Genomic DNA, 20242 nt, shown 5'->3' with positions numbered 1-20242 from the left:
TTAAGAAAATATTTTATTTAAGAAAAAATGACTCTCGAGTTAAACAACTTTAGTGGCCACATAAACATGATTCAAAATAGAAACATCTCAGCACAGAATCCCGTTCAATGAGAAATATTAATATCGAACTGTAGCGGTAATTATGCTATTGAACAACATAACACTTTCCACAATTACAAACACTAATATCTCACCAACATAGATTCCTATATGTGATAAAGTATAGTATGGAATTTCAGCATAATTGATCCAAAAATTATATAACATGCTAATTCACTACTACAAAAATAGTTAAAGATCACACTTTGACAAAAAAAAAGATCTCACTTTTATTGGAAGTGTGATAAAAAAAATTAGATTGATATTTTAATCACACTTAATTTGATTGAGTGTGGTAATATTTATTTTTTATGTCACTTTTCAATTAAGTGTGATTATATATATATATTTTTAATCACACCTTCTAATTAAAGTGTGATTATATATACACTACTACTTTTTAATCACACTTTTTAAACAAGTGTGATTATATATATATTTTTTAATCACACATTCTAATTAAAGTGTGATTATTTATATATTTTTTAATCACACCTTCTAATTAAAGTGTGATTATATATACACTACTACTTTTTAATCACACTTTTTAAACAAGTGTGATTATATATATATTTTTTAATCACACATTCTAATTAAAGTGTGATTATTTATATATTTTTTAATCACACCTTCTAATTAAAGTGTGATTATATATACACTACTACTTTTTAATCACACTTTTTAAACAAGTGTGATTATATATATATTTTTTTAATCACACATTCTAATTAAAGTGTGATTATTTATATATTTTTTAATCACACCTTCTAATTAAAGTGTGATTATATATACACTACTACTTTTTAATCACACTTTTTAAACAAGTGTGATTATATATATATATATATTTTTAATCATACATTCTAATTAAAGTGTGATTATTTATATATTTTTTAATCACACCTTCTAATTAAAGTGTGATTATATATACACTACTACTTTTTAATCACACTTTTAAATAGATGTGATTATATATATATTTTTTAACCACACATTCTAATTAAAATGTGATTATTTATATATTTTTTAATCACACCTTCTAATTAAAGTATGATTATATATACACTACTACTTTTTAATCACACTTTTTAAATAAGTGTGATTATATATATATATATATATATATATATTTTTAATCACACATTTTAATTAAAGTGTGATTATATATACATTACTACTTTTTAATCACACTTTTTAAATAAGTATAATTATATATATATATATATATATATATATTTAATCACACTCCCCAAATAGGTGTGATTGTATAAAATATTTCAATTTGATTTTTATATAAAATATACAATTCCCAAATCCGCGCCTCTATTCTACCCATGAATGATAGAGACGACTCACTACTAGAAAATGAGGCGTTAGACACGGAACTTTTTCACCCATTTTTTCATCTTCCTATTTCTCTGTCTCTGTCTCTCTTCTCTTTCTCTCTCACTCATCACTCTTCTCTGTCTGTCTCTCTCTTTCTCTCTGTGTCTCTGTCTCTCTTATTTTTCTCTCTCTCTCACTCATCACTCTTCTCTATCTGCCTGTCTGTCTGTCTCTCTCTTTCTCTCTTTCTCTCTGTGTCTCTCGTTCATCTCTCTTCTGTCTATCTCTCTCATCTCTCTTCTCTCTCTGTCTTTCTTCTCTTTATCTCTCTCGCTCATCTTTCTCTGTCTCTCTCTCGTTTATCTATTTTCGCTCTTTTTTTTTTCTCTCTCTTTGTCTATATCTTTTTACCCATTTTTTCATCTTCCTCTCTCTCTTCTCTTTCTCTCTCTCACTCATCACTCTTTTCTTTCTGTCTATCTGTCTCTCTCTTTCTCTCTGTGTCTCTCACTCATCTATCTCTTCTCTCATCTCTTTTCTCTCCTTATCTCTTCGCTCATCTCTCTTCTCTCTATCTCTCTCATCTTTCATCTCTCTCTGTCTTTCTCGCTCATCTCTCTTCTTTATCTCTCTCTCTGTCTCTCTCGTTCACCTCTCTTCTCTCTATGTCTCTCTCGCTCACCTCTCTTCTCTCTATCTCTCTCTCTCTGTCTCTTTCGTTCATCTCTTTTCTCTCTCAGTCTCTTTTTCTGTCTCCCACTTTCTATCTCTTTATCTTTTTGTCCCTTTCTCTCTCTCTTTCTCTCTCTCTCCCTCTCCCTCTGTGTTCGCGTTGCTCACTCTCTCTCTTCCGTCTTCTCTATTTACTGAGCTCCCTCTTGATTTATCTATCTACTACAAGAAAATGCACTTTTAGCGACCATTTTGTCTCTCTCTCGCTCATCACTCTGTCTTTGTCTCTCTCTCCTCTATCTGTCTCTCACTCATCTCTCTTTCTCTCACCACCCATCTCCTTCACCATCTTCACCACTATTGCAAACGCCATTCCACTACCACCATTATTACCACTGTCACCACTTCACCTCTACGACTACCATTACTACTACCATTGCCACCACTACCATTACTGCCACTACTACTACCATTACCTCTCATTCACCCTTGCCACTTCATCTACTCTACCACTACCACAACTTCACCACTAATCTCCTTCGCTACCACCACCACCACCACCACCACCACCACCATCATCTCTTATCCACCGCCTTCACCATTACTGCCACTACTACTATCATTACCTCTCCTTCACCCTTGCCACTTCATCTAGTCTACCACTACTACAACTTCACCATTAATCTCCTTCGCCACCGCCACCACCACCACCACCATCTCTTATCCACCACCTTCACCACTACTACTACTCCCTCTCCTCTACCACAAAAAATTAGTTCATGATTTTTAATAACAAAAAAAAAAAAAAAATAGGCCGTAGAAAAATATTTTTCATTGACCACAGAAAATTATCTTTTATTTTAGTGGAAAATATTTTTTATTAAAATATTACCCCTACTTCTACCAAATAGAAAATAATAATATTTTTTTCATTAAAATAAAAATGAAACAAATAAATTTTCAATCTTAGTAACTAAAAAAAAAAAGATTTTTTTTAAAAAAAATTCATTAACTACAAAAAAATATATATTTTAACAAAAAATAAATTTTTTTGATGACGACAACCCCGTCTCAAAAAAAAAAAAAAAATTAAACGACATTATTTTATTATTTAAATTTTATTTTTGACAAAAAAAAATTTATTTTTTATTCCCGCCCCGCTCCCCTCCCCACCTTTTTTTTTTTTTCTATTCCCGCTCGGCGGAGGAGCAGCCGAAAGGGCAAACGAGCCCTAGCAGTCACTTGAACCAGTCCAAACCCAAACCATGGATCAAACTCTCATCCTTCTCCGCCCATAATACGCCCTCCCTCCCTCCCTCCCTCAAACCCCAAATCTAGGGCTATGTTTTGGAGAAGATTGAGTTGTCACCACCACCGACCACCCGCCACCACCATAATACGCCCATAATACGCCCACCATCCACCACCCGTTACCACTATCACCACCATACACTCACTACCACTCACCACCCGCCACCGTCACCGTCACCCACTCACTCACCCACCATCACCACCCGCCACCTACCTGCCACCACCCGCTACACACCTGTCACCACCACCGACCACCCGCCACCACCACCACCACCAGCCACCGTCATCCACCCACCCACCCACCGCCACCACCGTCACCCACCCACCCGCCACCACCACCCGCCACCTACCTGCCACCACCACACACCTGCCACCACTATCGACCACCCGCCACCACCACCACCACCACCCACCCGCCACCGTCACCCACCCATCCACCCACCACCACCACCACCGTCACCCACCCACCACCACCACCACCACCACCGTCACCCACCCACCACCACCACCCGCCGCCACCACCTACCACCACCTACCACCACCTGCCATTCCGCCACCCACCTGCCACCATTGCCCATCACCCGCCACCACCACCACCCACCCGCTACCACCCACCACTACCCGCTACCCACCACCCACCGTCACCACTTTCCACTGCCATCTTCCGCCGCCACTTGCCATTTCTCATTCTTTTTTATATTTTTAAATTTTGTTAAACATTTTGTCAATTACCAAACGTGTTTGTAGTTTATGTTTTTCTAAAAATAAACAAAAACCAGTTTATAAAATTTTTGTAAATATAAACTGAAAACGTAAACGTTACCAAACAGACCCTAACCATTTCATTTTCAGTTTTCAATTTATATTTACAAAAATTTAAAAAACTGTCATAAAAACTTGTTTGATAATTTTTTTGATTTATAAATGGTTGTCTCAGTTTGTAAATTTGAGGAAAAAATGTAAATTCAAAAAATAAGTTTACGTTGGTTTTTAAATAGAAATTTAAAAATTTTACTAGCAAAATTTTTTTTCAATTAATTTTTTTTTTCAATTAATTTTTTTTTCAATTAACTTTTTTTTTGGTAAATTATACTAACACCCCCCTGAGGTTTATGTTTATTACAGTTCTCCCCTCACCTTTTGGAAATTACATTTCCCCTCTAAGGTTTAAAGTTTCATTACAGATTTTCCCCTTTAGCAATTTAATTTTTTTAAATACTAATTTTGCCCTCAGTGGATAAATTACATTGACACCCTTCACATTTTAAAAATTAATTACAATCCTCTCCCTAAGGTTTAAAGTAGGGTCTTGATTGCATGTTGCCTTAATGTGTTTTCTGCTCGGCCCACTTGCTGACCTTCATTGGGAGTCGGCAAATAATATTGGGCAAAAAAATCTGCTTTCTTGAATGTACCATTGATTTCCAACTTAACCTTCACATGTATCAATCAACTGAGTTGTTCTTAATTTGTTAGAATCTCACACTAATAAATTAATATAACCAATATTTGTTTACACACATAAATGTTATGTCCAGGTTCCAGTGGATCTTGTCATTGACAATTCTGTTCAGGTTGATGTGGCAGGAAGTGAATGCAATGTAGGCAAATATGGGGCTTGAATTTCAGAGAAACAAGGAGAGGTTTGTTTTTCTGAAGTGGGGTTCCAATGTTTTTCACAATATGCTCATTGTTCCTCCTGGTTCTGGTATTGTCCACCAGGTAAGACTTTGGCATCATTAGTGCATCAAGGGTATTTCTATATCTAGATGTTATACTGTTGTTAAAGGAAAATTCTCATGGCAAGGTGCAATAATTTGCCCTTAAGGTGGTATGAATGGTTTACTCTTAAAAGGGCCAAAACATTAGATAGGTATAGGCTCAATACATGAGGTTTGCAATGTTTAACTATTTATGGGGCTTCCAGAGTAAAGCCACATTTACCTCTAGCCTCTTGTAAATCATAGTCCAAATTTTCTCATTTTTTTAGCACTATAATATTATTTGGTAGGTTTGGCATTTAGCAAGTGACTCTGGTAATTTTCAAGTTAATCTTGAATACCTTGGATGGGTTATTTTCTACAAAAATGGCATTCTGTACCCTGATAGCGTGGTTGGAATTGATTCCCATACAAATATGATTGCTGGCTTAGGAGTTGTTGGCTGGGGAGTTGGAGGAATTGAATCTGAGGCTACAATGCTTCGCTATGTATTTTGAGATAATAATGTATTTTCTTTATGATTTTCTATACGCTTGTGCCAATTGTTAGTGTTTGCAGTTATTCTTTGGTAGATAGACATGCATGAAATGGGTAGCTGTTTTTTCTTCTTTTTCCTCCAAAGGTGCAAAGAAAATGCAGCTTCTGCTTCTTTAAAACCTGCTACTGGTGCTGGTGATAGTAACTGCAATGTATCTCCTCCCCCCAGAAAAAAGAGTAAATTCTTGAGTTTTTATTTATTTATTTATGGGTACCTAGAATTATGGTTCAACAGTAATAATAATATATATTCACAAAAAGATCGTACACAAGCTGTATTGAAATTTATCATTTTTAAATATTGTGCTCATTAGTGACCTTCTAATTACAATGTCATTGACACTGAGCTGCTGTGGCATCTAATTGTTAACAGGGAAGGTACTTCCAAAAGAATTAAGATCAAGCAAAAATAATTAATGTTTCTATTTTGGTTTGCTGAATTAACTTTTTAGTTTATTCATATGCATCAGCGGTTTCTGGATTAATTTGTGTTTTTATTTTTCAGGTCAGAATTTTTTTTGGAGAGATGCAAAATATGGTCCAAGAATTAAAGAATTTAGTTTTTTTAAGTTTTTTCATTTTTTAATATATGTAAGCACAGTTAATTTTTTATTATTTAATTCCTTTGTATATACTTTTGAATATTTAATTTTCATTTATGAAATATATGACGTTATTCTATTCAATATGTGGTTGTGATTCAAAATATAGTATATAGTGTGTATTACATTATTCAAATGTGCATACAAAAATAATATTGATTATTTTTCAAATATGTAGCACCTTTTTTTTAATCACAGATTTTATTAGTTATTAATCACACTTAAAAGATGTGATCTAAATGTTATTAATCACACTTAAAAGATGTGATGTAAATATTTTTAATCACACTTAAAATGTGTGATCTAAATGTTATTAATCACACTTAAAAAGTGTGATTAAAAAAGATCATTTTTAATAACACTTCTAAAGATCACACTTAAAAGGTGTGATCAAAATATTTTTAATCACACTTAAAAGGTGTGATCTAAAGTTTTTAATCACACTTAAAAGGTGTGAACTAAAGTTTTTAATCACACTTAAAAGGTGTGATCTAAATATTTTTAACCACACTTAAAAGGTGTGATCTAAATATTTTTAATCACACTTAAAAGGTGTGATCTAAATGTTTTTAACCACACTTAAAAGGTGTGATCTAAATATTATTAATCACACTTAAAAGGTGTGATGAAAGCATTTTTTAATGACACTTAAAAAGTGTGATTAAAAATGACCATTTTTAATCACACTCCTAAAGACCACACTTTAATAAAACTTAAAAGGTGTGATTAAAAAACATACATCACACTCAAAAAGTGTGATCTTTATCTATATTTGTAGTAGTGATTCCACATTCAGTCCTCTGTATGGTCTTGACAAGACCCTGCAAAGTATTTTATTTCATTTTACACTTCCAAAAGAAACCTTTATTCATCTAAACCGAGGTCTTTCATGCTTTAAACCAAGCATCATACTTTATGGATTCATATATACTTCTAAATCGAAGCATTATACATTTCTAAATTAAAGTGTCAATCTTTATATCTCAAAATTTAAATATAACTGTAAGAGTTCATATAAGACGAATACATACATAACAGTTACCATTTATGTGTACACACATAACTATCAACAAAATGTGAATAAACACATTTAAACTTTATTAACTGAAATACACCATAGATAATATTCATGGGTAAAAAATTTCTTTAACCAAGCACATAAAAAACTGTAAAGTATCCATATGCTCAATATATTTAGCAAACTAAAATTTGGCCTAAGCCCTATATTTAGAGGATCAACTAGTATGTATTCTATAACATGTGCTCATAAAGAATATCATCTTTAACAACTCTCTAATTCTGAAGTACTTTAAAATTATGTATTTAAAACCATCAAAGTTTTTGTTATTCTTTATAGAGAAAATTAAAACCATATATCATAATACATCTTTATAGGTTTGGAGATGAAATTAACAATTCCAAGCTCTGAAATAAAATTTTGTAATCACATAACTCAGGTCAAACTCTAAAACATGTTTGTAAAGTGAAAAATTATAAGAGATTTTATGAAACTCTTTCATGAAACAAGACCTCATGCAAACATAAAAAAATGTAACCAGTAATAGACACTATATATCATTTGAGCAACTTCCAAAGTCCACATTATACAACCAATAATATTAACATGATTAATTCTTCTATAGCCAATTGTATAATTTTTAATTCTCTATAAATATCATGACAATTTATGTCTTTTAACCCAATGGTCAAGGCTTAAATTAAAATAATAATTGTCTAACAAACTAATTACATATACACCAAGTTCAATCCAAACTTCATAATTTATTAAACTCTTACAACAGTAGCATACGAGACATTTCTCATGAACTCTTTCTCAAAACCATTTTATGAATATTGAATGTTACTTAATTTGTCTCAATCACTAAGAAGAGCAATGTAAAGCTTTCAATTCTGCATATTAAATTTAGTAAAAATGTGATCTAGGTATGCTCTTTGAGATGAGACAAATAATTCTCTAAGTTATTTTTCAAGTATCTCAATGCCAAACACATAAAATACTTTATTAAGATATTTTATATATATATAAAAAATTGTTAACAACAATAGCTTCACATCAAGTATTAATTCGAAATTATTACTAGGAAGTAAAATTCCATCGGTATAAAGGATCAAGAAAAATAAATTGCTCCCACTGACCTTGAGATATATGCATAAATTAACAGTATTATCCATAAAGCCAAGTAATAATATTTGGTGAACCTTTAAATATCATTGTTCATAAATTTGTTTAAAACCATAGATAAATTTGTTTAACTTACAAATCAAATTTATTTTGTTTGGCGAAGCAATAGATAAAAATGTCACAATAGCACTATAATCATTATAAACCTATATTTATGACATTGGTAAGAACAATACTCTTTTCAAATCACAACCTCTTACAATAGCTTTGTATTTATTTATTTGTCTTTAAAATACTCATTAGATTTCAAATTTTTAAAAAGTATAATATGATCTCATATCCAATTAATAATTTGTATCAATTCATTTACCATATTACAAATCGCCAATATCTTCATCATACGTAACAATCATCTCTTCAATTTCTTGATATTGCTCATTTAGAAAAATAATATGATCACAAGGATCTTGAACTGTATGAGAATGTCTAGGAGTTGTACATGTTATGCATGTTCATGTTATATCAACAGATTGAATAGACACTTCATGTTTTACCTGCACTCTCACTTTCTCTATATGAGAATGAACATACCAGTTTATTATAATAGGCATAAATACACAAAAAGATTTATATATTTGAGCTTTAAACTGTTCATCAATCTAAAAACTTCACATTTTAAGCTTAAAAGATTTTTATGTCAGAACCAAGATAATAGAACCATTGACAACTTACAAAAGTAATATTTTAATTTCAAAAGCACAACAAACTTTTTACTTCTGTACAATCCCAAACTCAAAAGTTATTCTAACTAAATTTCCTACTAGTTCACAATTCAAAAGTGTTTTAAAAATATTTTTAACTTAGTACCATATGTAAAGTATACACAAGTATACATAGCAATTAAAATTATTTTATCACAAAAACTTATATAATTTAAACATGTTAACCTACATCTTATCATTTTATTAGAGTCCAATTACGACGCTCAAGTACTCAACTTTGTTCCAAAGTTACAAGCATGATATATTTAAATTGATTCCACAATTTTGTAAAAATTAATAAGAGGTTACTACATTAACCAAAATTATCATGTTCACTATAATATCCACCTTGAATTAATAATTTTAAAAACTTTATCAGTGTGTTTTTCAACATAAATGAGATTAGACAAATGCAAAACATCAATACTCATTTATGAAATCAATAAAATAATTTCTCCCACACATCTGATGATAAATGAAAATCTATTCCAATTATTATTATTTTTAATTTTATTTTATTTATTACCAAAATTAAAAATAATAACAATGCTTATTTTGTTGACATTAAAATTGATTTTTATCTCATGGATAATATAAAAATAACATTCTTTAAAATAAGATCAGTACTAAACTATAACTTAAATAACTTGACTAGGAATAAAATTTTGATTAACACAAGCATTTTTTTTTAAGTAGTTTAAAAAATAAATAAGGAGATTCCAAAGGTGGAAAGAGTGTCATAGCTCACAAAAAATTCTAAAGAATTTTTCTTACTTGAGTTAATAATATATAAAGAGATTTGCAGAATATTCTAAAAAGGAAAACATAAAACACTGAAGAGAGATAATGATTTGTAAAAGTCGAAGGTATTATATAAAGCATTGTAGAGTATAATTTAGATTTTCTTATAAGAATCACCTAGTGGATATGTTAATACTCTCTTAAATAGTTAACATTGAATATAATTTCAATCTTTCATACTATATTGAGGTGTTAATATAAATGGTTAAGAAAGTGCATTTTCGAGTATGTCAACATCTAAATTAGTTAGATTTAAAACTAAGTCAATATCCATTTACGGATTCACAATCAAAACTTTAATGGAGTAAATTTGATTTTCATAAAAATATCTCCCTTCATTACTTTCAATTCAATATAATATCATTCAATTACATATGGACAATAATAATCTCATAATCACAATTAATAGTCTCAAATATTTAAAATGTATTACTCTTAAATTGAATATATAGAAAGCATTTTCACAACTCCAACTTTCAATTATACATGGCCAATTAGTATAATCTCACAAGAATATGTTGCGAATAAACTCTAGCAATATTCTCAGATGTGCCAGAATGTATCACTATATAAACACCTTTGGGTTGAATATATAGAATACAATCAACATCTTTAAACTTCAATATAATCTTAATTAATTATATATTGGCAATAATTATATTCTTACAACAATGGGCTGCAAATAAACTTTAACAATATTGTTTCATAATGTACCATCATATAAATACTTTTGGGCTAAATATATAAGACACATTCTAACACCTATAAACAAGTCAACTAGTAAGAATGATTTATCAAGAAATTATCTCCTTTGGATAGATAAATTCTTTCAAAATCAATAAAATTTCCCTTACTAGCGGCTCACACTACCTCTAAAATTAATACACTCAATTAACCCCCTTTGGGTAGGTAATTGAGTGATATAATATTAGAGGAGCTTCCCAGAATCCTTATTGGTAAATCACTTTAAATCTCAATAAGTTAACCACTTTGGCAGTATCACCCACATTGATTCAAAAATCTTCTAACTGGGACTATAAAAATAAATATTTGTCCACCTTTAAAACTTTATTTATTTATTATAATAATGCAATCTGTAATCCATCATGCAATCTATAATTTAATTATAAAAATAAAAACAATAACATTTTTTTTGGGGGGTAAGAAATCAAACGCATAATTTATAAATTATACAAATTAATTTTAACATGTAAAGTGGGAGACACACAACAATTAGGTCATATGACTTTTATTAAATTTTCAGCATATCCTAGCGCCCATCAAAGCATATATAATACCATATTAGGAATCACCACTAAACAGTTACTCAAAATAATATCTCACGGCCAACCAAAATTCACATATGAATTTACAAAAAATTACACCAAAGTGATATACATGATATAGAACTCTTAAACAATCTTAATGTTTATGTAAAAGTCATAAAAACGAATATGTTTCGTATATTTTGTAGATATTTAATTAGGTAAGATTTGAAATATATATATATATATATATATATATATATATATATATATATATATATATATATATATATATCAATATAGATTCAATATACACACATCCATATTTTACAATTGTCATAAAACTACTAGATCCAAATTATTATTTTTTATTTTATAAAACACAATTGGAAGCAAACTATCAATACTCAAATAGTATGTATTTGTTACATTGAAAAAGTTTTCTTGAAATTACTAAAGAACGATTTTGAGATGCAAAAGCATCATTCAGTAAAAGAAATATTAATTTATTCCTTATCATTATATAAAATAATTTTACTGAAATAATCTGCCATGATTTTGATTCGAGTATAAACTTGCTCTTATACCACGTGTAAGAATATGGGATCTATTTACTAGAAATCAAAACACTATGAATATAATTAACTACTAAAATATAAACTTAAATATATACTGTTTGATTCCATCATTGTCTTGAGTTTTACTTCTTTGAAAGAAAATGGTGTTTACAATCGGAAAACCTTAGCACCAGCTCTTCCCCTCCTTCTCCTAATCTTTATGTTGTCTTTTCAATGGGGCTGACAACCTTTTGATCTACATATATATAGATATATGTAAACCCTAATAAGGATAGGAGAGAGGGCTGGGCCTAAATAAAACAATTACTGGGCCCTCCCATTAAGGAACCCAAGTAACTTAAACATGCCTTATACCTCCATATCACATATCTACATATAAAATAATATATACACTAAGATGGACCATGGCCCAAAACTTTATAGATCACAATAATAATTTTGGGCTCATATCAGTCAATCTGTCTAAATCACTTTCAACCTGTTTTTCATAAACCAAACAAAATATAGTCAATGACAGTCTAATTAAGAATAAATTCTTACAAGAGAAGTGTTTTGCCCATTAATCCTATCTATAGACTATGGTGAGAAAAAATCAACAAAATTATAAGAAGACAAATATTTGAGACACCTAATTTATTATTTCTAAAAATCGCCTTAGTGATGTGTTTGACAAGTGTCAAATTATGATTTGTTAAACATTCTATGGGGTTTAACTTCAATGTCACATCATTAAATATGGTTTAGAGATGGTAGTTAAAGGGATGTAGCATTATTATTACAAGAAAGTTAAATGATGGGTTATACACCCTTCTACTATCACTAAATAGTGAATATCACTTAACCCTTTAACTACAACACGGTACGCTAATCCTTCAACTATAAAAAAATTGTACAAATTTCCCCTTTGGTGGGTAAAAGTAATATAATATTACAATTAAGTGGGTCTAAATATGCTATTTTATAGTTGACACTCGAGTGGTTAAGGCTTTATTTAGTTGAGTTTTCAAAATAGTTTGGTGAAAGAAATAAAAAATACTTATTATTTTCATATGATTTTATCTGTTTTGGATAGAAATAATTTTCAAATTTCAAAAAATAACCCTTTTGGTCTTTATTTTTTAAAAATAATTTCACCTAACTATTTTGAAAACTCAACCAAATAAAGCCTTAACCCCTCAAGAGTGAACTATAAATTACTCATTATTTTCATATGGTTTTATTTGTTTTGGGTGGAAATAATTTTGAAATTTTAAAAATATCCCTTTTTTTTTTTTTGTTTGAACTCTTAAAAATATCCCTTTTGGTCTTTAATTTTTATCAAACTAGTTGAAAACTCAACTAATCGGAGCCTAATGTCCACATCACTAACCCTTATAAGGATTTAAACCAAAATCAGGTAATACATTAAAAATGCACTATCAGACCAACTACACAAATTGAGAAAGGTAAATTACACTAACCTCTCCGAGGTTCAAAAAAAAAAAAAAAATGATATTATTATTATTTTTTTATTAAAATATATATTTATCTTTGTTTATTTCATCGTTTATCCATTAATTTCGGTTACTTTAATCATAGTAAAAAGAAAATAGTGTAAATACAAAAAATGTGAAACTTTTATTTTCTTCAAACTTCAAGTAGGTGCCTAATTTACCCAATCAAAAATGATGGAGCCCTAGACTTTTTGTGCAAATTCCAAAGTCGTTGTTGGCCCTGAAGTCGTGGAATATTATTATATCTCAGCTTCCAGTGATAGCCATACAAACAACACTACTTGTGCTAGGGTTTCACTAATTATAATTGATTGATAATAATAAGAAGAAATACAAAACGAAAAAAAATGACTACTCTAGCACAAACTACCGAATTGAATGAACTTTTTTTCGAAACACAAAACTGAAAGAGATGAATCGATTGATTTGGGCTTAAGAATTACCAAAATTTTACTGGTGAAGAAAGTTATATATATATATACATATAATTTCCAAAGAGAGAGAGAAACCTTTTCCAAATCGATTATGCATGGTAGGTAGAGATGAACTGTTTCAGAGACTTTATTGTCACCAGAATTTCCTTTGATTCTCTCCGTGACTTGCCATCTTTTTTAAGGGTTTGTATGGCATTGAGTTTTTTTTAGGATTATTTACATAGAGGCCCTCTGAACTATTGAAATATCACTTTGACCTCATAAACTATAAAAGTGTACAAATAAACTCTTAAACTATTAAAAAGTATTACTTTACCTCCTAAATTATAAAATCATACAAGTGAACCCCTAAATTATTGGCGTATTTCACTTTGATCCCTTCCATTATGGGTCCAATCGATATGTTTTTACAGTTTAAATGATCTATTTGTATGTTTTTATAATTTATATGATAAAGTAATACTTCTTAATAGTTTAAGGGATCTATTTGTATGTTTTTATAGTTTAGGAGGTTAAAGTGATACTTCTCAATAGTTTAGAGATTTTTATGTAAATAATCAATTTTTTAAGTTAAAAGTTTAAAAAGTTGAAATATTAAAAAATGAAAATTCTATTGATACATAAAATTTAGGGGTAATTACATCCCAGTAAAATTTTAGAAAAAAAAAAAAATACAAATTCATAAAAAAATTGCAATTGTAATTTTAATTATTAATATTTATAAATTTTTTTTCACTAATTTGTAATTTATTTTTACAAAATTACACTAGTTTGATATTTCTCCCTTGAAATTTATATAAAAAATTTACAAAAATATCTGATAATGCCATTGTTATAAAAAAATACATCTTTAATAGTGTTTTGTTTTAAAATAAATGATTCATACTGAACTACATCATTATATATAAATTTTGTTGTTCACATGGCATCACTCATCAAAAAAATATATAAAAGAATCAATTTTTTTTCTTTACTTTTGCACCTCCCACTTCCCCTCGGCAATCCATTCCAGAGTGGAGTTATGTACTTCTTGTTGAAATCCAAATCATCACTCGAAGCAGGCCACATGTTGTCCAACACGATCAAATACTTCTTATTAAACAAGTATAGATGCATATTGTGCAAATGATCATCAAGATCACAAGTGTTGACAGACAAAGAGAAATCACTTGCCAAGCATTCAAGAATAGCCAAGACAACGGATCTTAGATTCGGATATTGAGGTAACTCAACCCATAACATTGGGGAGAAACTTTCTTGGACTCTAGAGCTATGGAACATTATTTGAGAAAGAGTAGTTTTACTTGATCCTCTCATCCCTACAATACCAATTGCACTGAAATTATTAGTATCAGATGTAGTAGCTAGGAGCAAAGCTTCCATCTTCCGCAAATGATTATTGAAACCATTGTTGGAAAACAATGATTTTTCGGCAACTTTAATTTTAAATTAAAGTGGGACCTAACCACCGGTTGGGATGGGTCTGAGTGATTTTGTATTATCTTAAGTGAGAAGATTGTAATACAAAAATAATGAGCCGAAACCATTGAGTTGTGAATGAGAATTGTCTCATAAAGTGGGCACGAAAAAAGTTGGGTTTAGATTTGGACTTAGTCTTAGTTTGGACTGGACCTAGACTTGTACTTGTACATGTGTTGGGTTTGGTCTTAGACTTGAATTTGGACCTAGTCTTGAGTTTTGGGCTGAGCTGTGTTGGGCTTAGTTTGTGCATGTGTTTGAGATTGAGCTTGGATTGGGTTGTGACCCAACACCCGTATCCATTTTGCAATTCGAAGGTTAATAATGTAATTTTAAGTGTGCCAGTAAGGATCAATTAGTCCTTACAGAATATTAATTGCCAACCAATTATCAGACGATTGTGTTATAGTTTTCTCAGCCTCAATGAAGAAGACTTTTACTGGTGGCTTGTTTAGGAGAATTTAGTAAATAACAACAAGTGAAGAACAATTTCAGAATCTAAATTTCATTAAGTAAAATGAAAACTTACAATGATCTGACCCAGCCTCGTAAAGGTTTACAGCAACAAGCTATTTGAAACTACTCTTAGGAAATGAAGTGCAGTACAGGAATTGAAGTGTAGAAATGTAAAGCACTGTAAAAACTAGAAGGAAAAACGAAGTAAATAAACTGATTTTTTGATCCGAGTCTCGGCTTCATTCTGAGACCTTCTCTGTTATTTATACTTTTCAATGATAACTGTCGAAATGGGCTTTCAACCATCGAAATGTCCTCCCATGATTGCTGAACATGCTCTCTCACAGTCAGTCCCTACTACGCCACTCTTGCAATTAGGCTTGCCTTCTGATTTTGAATTTAAACTTTGTCAGTAATTGTTAGGCCACATCACCTTATATCTCTTGATTGTTCTAGTGCTACGTAGATCCATTATTACCAATACGAACTACTACATGTCTGACTTTGGTTGGCAACTTGTATTAACTCCCCAAATTGCCCTCTTCGTACCACGTGTTAAATTGTAATTGGTTTTTACAAATTATACAGCCAACATTACCCCCCGCACTAATATATCCAATACTTGGTGATATTAGTGAACTAGTGCAATCCACCCACGTTCTAAGACGTGCATGGACTCTGTGTATTCTGGTAGTATAACCACTTTTTGAATAATGAAGCAATGAACTTCATTAAATCCTTGTATCTTGCACTTTCCATTCTTTGAGTAGACGAAAAGAGTAGTACATCTTCAATGGCCAATCACACATTCTCCTACATTGATCGAGCATACGAGGAGTCTATGGAAGATGATTACAGGCCTCGAAAGAATCTCAATGCATTTATTGGTTACACCTATCCGCCTCCATTTATGCAAGTTATGGAAGCTTTTGCAAATTACCAACTTTTGGACCAAAAGTTTGCCAACTACAAACCCTTGGATTAAGCATTTACAAAAATGAATCTTGGAAGCTCTTCTTCTACCTCATCATCCTCTGCATGGGACACAATTGCTTCTTCTTCTGCTCCACCACTCTCTGCATAAGACACATTTGCTTCTTCTTCCTTCAGGTCTACTGACTGGATAAGCTGGTTAGAACCTGATGAACCCAAACTAAGAGAGCGAATTCACCATCGATTCGTCGAATTTGATGATCCTCTGTTTATCCTTCCTTCTGCTTGGAGCTTAGTGGTTTACCCCTATGTACCCATTGATCACCGACGTAGTGTGGAGGACAACTTACTTGTGGCATGGTATACATTTTCCATGCCAACGAAGACAGTGTGAGCAACTCCTCGTCCAGAGGAAGCACAAGGATATAATACGTCATTCTTAGCCAAGAAGGCAAAATTTTTCTCTTCTGACTGGCTTGAATGTGTGAATAATCCCCAATTCCCTTCTTCCTTTGGGATGGACCCCCCTGGGCCTCTTTTTCCTCAGAATCCTCACTGGATGGAGGAACTAAAACTTACTCTTTTCGACAATTAGTTTCTTTCTTCCTTCCTACCAACCTCCAGATCTTTCCACTACATTTGAGCGACACCAAGCTCAACTTCTGCTTGCTGCCTTCTCCTACTTGATCTTCAGTGTTCTTGGAGATGAGACTCCTCTTAAGAACTTCCAATGGGCCTGTGATATTATGACCCGGGATCATGTCTTTAACCCCATTGCTCAGGCAGAGCTTCAAGCTTTTTTGGATCAACTCCCGCTACTTCTTCATTGGTACCAAATTTCTTTGGCTATCAGTAATTCTTTGGACAAAATCTCAGCCAGTCGAATTCAAACCAAGTACGAAGCAGATAATCTCATTGAAGAATATAATGACTTCAAAAATAAGGATTCTGCATACTGGGATGATCTAGATATGGATGAAATGGAATAAGGATTGAAGGAGATAGAGTTTGAGATGAAAGCTGAACAACTTTTCCATCAAATAAGAACATATCAGCTACAGCAACCCAGCCTTGATAGGACAGAAGACAGAAAAAAGAAGGAACATAAATTCATTGACCACAGTTGGGCCAAAGTTAATGAACTTGTTACTTTTTCCATTCCTTACTTTTATGAAATTGAATTTGTAGCCAAGAAGGCTTTATAATGTAATTACTTACATATCAATAAAACTAGTTTTTTTTTTCCCTCTTAATTTGGCATGATCTGGTTTTATGTTCCAATTGCATGCTTGTGACAATTTTATTCACCCAATTTAAATAAAATTAGAGCTTCGAATTTACCAATTATTTCCTTCGAAGCTCGATTTGAACATTTCTAATGGAATGCTTGAAACCTAATTTGAATACCTCCAACATGTGGAGTACAATTGACAACCCTTGCCTTATATCTTCTCATTCCAATCGTATGGTCAATATAATTTTAATAGCTTTGAATTGACCAACCTTTGTATCAAAGTTACTTTTAAGTGCTTCGAAGTACTTAGTAACAATGCTGCTTTTTTTAAAAAAAAAAATAAGGTTTGCTTTGACAAAGAATCCAAGAAGGAATTTTTCATGTTCAGGCAAGTCTTTTTGGATCTTGATCGCATACTTGACTTAGTATTGGCTCTGCAAAAAATCATCAAATAAGAAAACTACAAAAAACTTGAAAGTTCACTTCGAAGAATTTCATTTTTCATAAGAAATCTAAGAGCAAGTCTTGAATCCCTTTGAAGAAGACCAAACCTATATATTCCTTCATTCTCAGGAATAAAATGCACTTCGAAATCAACTTCCTGCTCTCGAAGCCTTAGTTGGTTGTTTGACATCTGGCTTTGAAGCTAAATCTTGACTTCGAAGCCAAACATTTGTTTTCGAAGCCAGTCCGATTGTTTGAGATGCGTTTCTCGCCCAAACAATCACCCTTGAGAGAAACTTTTCACGTTGTACTTTCTGGACTCCTGTGAACTTTAGGACAAAGTCTTAAACTCATACGGGTTCCAAAATCAGCCCAACAATTTATCTCGGGTTTTTTTACCCATTTAGACAAATTGGGCATCTTTCATACAGAAAGGTTTAAAATCTTTTCCCTTCGCGCTTTTAATTTACTTGCTCGCCCAAAACACAAACCCTTCATTTCTATTGCTCCCTCCACCTCCTTACTCTTTTCTCAGCTTCGTTCTCTTAAAACTCTTGTTAATGGCTTCTTCCTCCTTGGAAGTACCAGTTGTGGAACGCATGAGCCCATTTGTGGCTTTAAAGAGGTGTATCGACGAAGAGATATCTAAGCTCAAAGCTGGTGAACCGAGTACCATAGATAGTCGTCTCTTTATTCCTCGCCATAATGAACATCAGGAATACGTCTTAGGACCTATCTTCAGAGAAGCCCCAGCTCAACTTCCTGCTTTGTATCCTCATCTAGAGGATCACTATCTCCTTTACGAAGGGGGTTTTGACTGGAGGATAAACCGTCCTCACCACTGCTGGCCCACATTGAGGGTTGAATGGGAGGAATGGTATGACAGGGTTGTGCCTGCTAGAGAATGGGATCTGCAAGAGCTTTGTATCCTTAATGCCCTTCGCCTTTCCAGGTTCATTATCCCTGAGGATCATTTTTTGATTCTTGCAGCACTTTGTTTCTGGAATTCAGCTTTTAATTTTTTCCAATTTCGGTGTGGCATGATGGCCCCCACCGTTCTTGATATTTTCCATCTCTTAGGGCTCTCACCACTTGGTGCTCCCTTTATGCCTGGTTACCTAGACCTTCCGGTCAACTTCACCATTCCACCCTTGAACTCTTCCTTCAGTGATTTTATGGAATCTGAGAACAAGAAGATAGGTCTAGTAGGTGATCGAGAGTTCTTTTCTTTCATTCTGTATTGGTTATGCAAATTTCTCTTTTGTACTTCATCTCAGCGGATCATGCCTAAGTTTGCCCCACTTGCCAAGGCTCTAGCCTTGAAGAAGAAGATAGCCTTGGCTCCTTATGTTTTAGGCCATCTTTATAGGGCCCATTCACAATTTTATGAGAAACCTCTGGATGTTAACCAAGGAGGCCCCCTCTGGGTATTACAACTCTAGCTCTTCGCATATTTCACTGGTCTACATTTCAAGTACTTGAGATTTTTGGTGCCAGAAAGCACTACTTACGGAGAGAAATTTGTTAGGATTTCCTTATACCCCTCTAACTTTGCCTATTATTTTACTTTCTTTCATCAACTCCCAATTTCTCCACTTCCTTCCTTCTTTTGTCCCTTCGAAACCAATACATGACTAGCCTGGCTCAGGGCATTTTTGGCTGATGGGGAATGCTCCAATTCACTACACAAGGATATCTGGGCCTTTATCTTGTTGCCAAGGGAGCTCTTTATCGATACTTTGAATCTTCAAGCATACAAATGTATATCTGAAGTTTACTGTCCTTCCCAATTTGCCAGGCAATTTGGGCTTACTCAAGGAATTCGTATACCTCTCTGTAGCCTCTCCAATACCAATTTCACAGTTAGAGACCTGAGGGTACCTAAAAATAAATTAGAGGAAGCAACATTTAAATTGCCACAAGAGTTAAGTGAATTTCAATTCACCCCCTTTA

General features: G+C 32.2%; 2 protein-coding genes across 2 annotated transcripts in view; both read right to left on the bottom strand.

Annotated features, from left to right (window-relative positions):
* Nucleotides 1-20242, bottom strand: part of LOC114307270 (putative disease resistance protein At4g19060) — a 211780-nt gene that overhangs the window by 40164 nt on the left and 151374 nt on the right. The window lies entirely within an intron of this gene.
* Nucleotides 12279-15126, bottom strand: LOC114307283 (putative disease resistance protein RGA1). The gene is made up of 2 exons (XM_028252681.2): nucleotides 14726-15126; nucleotides 12279-12294 (listed from the first exon to the last, which is right to left on the bottom strand). The coding sequence occupies exons 1-2, from the start codon at nucleotides 15124-15126 to the stop codon at nucleotides 12279-12281; spliced, it is 417 nt and encodes a 138-aa protein (XP_028108482.2).

The sequence above is a fragment of the Camellia sinensis genome, chromosome 2, assembly GCF_055761805.1.
Source record: "Camellia sinensis isolate YWXY chromosome 2, ASM5576180v1, whole genome shotgun sequence".
In the NCBI taxonomy this organism is placed as follows: domain Eukaryota; kingdom Viridiplantae; phylum Streptophyta; class Magnoliopsida; order Ericales; family Theaceae; genus Camellia; species Camellia sinensis.
Note: the sequence above shows the minus strand (reverse complement) of the source record. Positions and strands in the feature narration are given on the sequence as shown.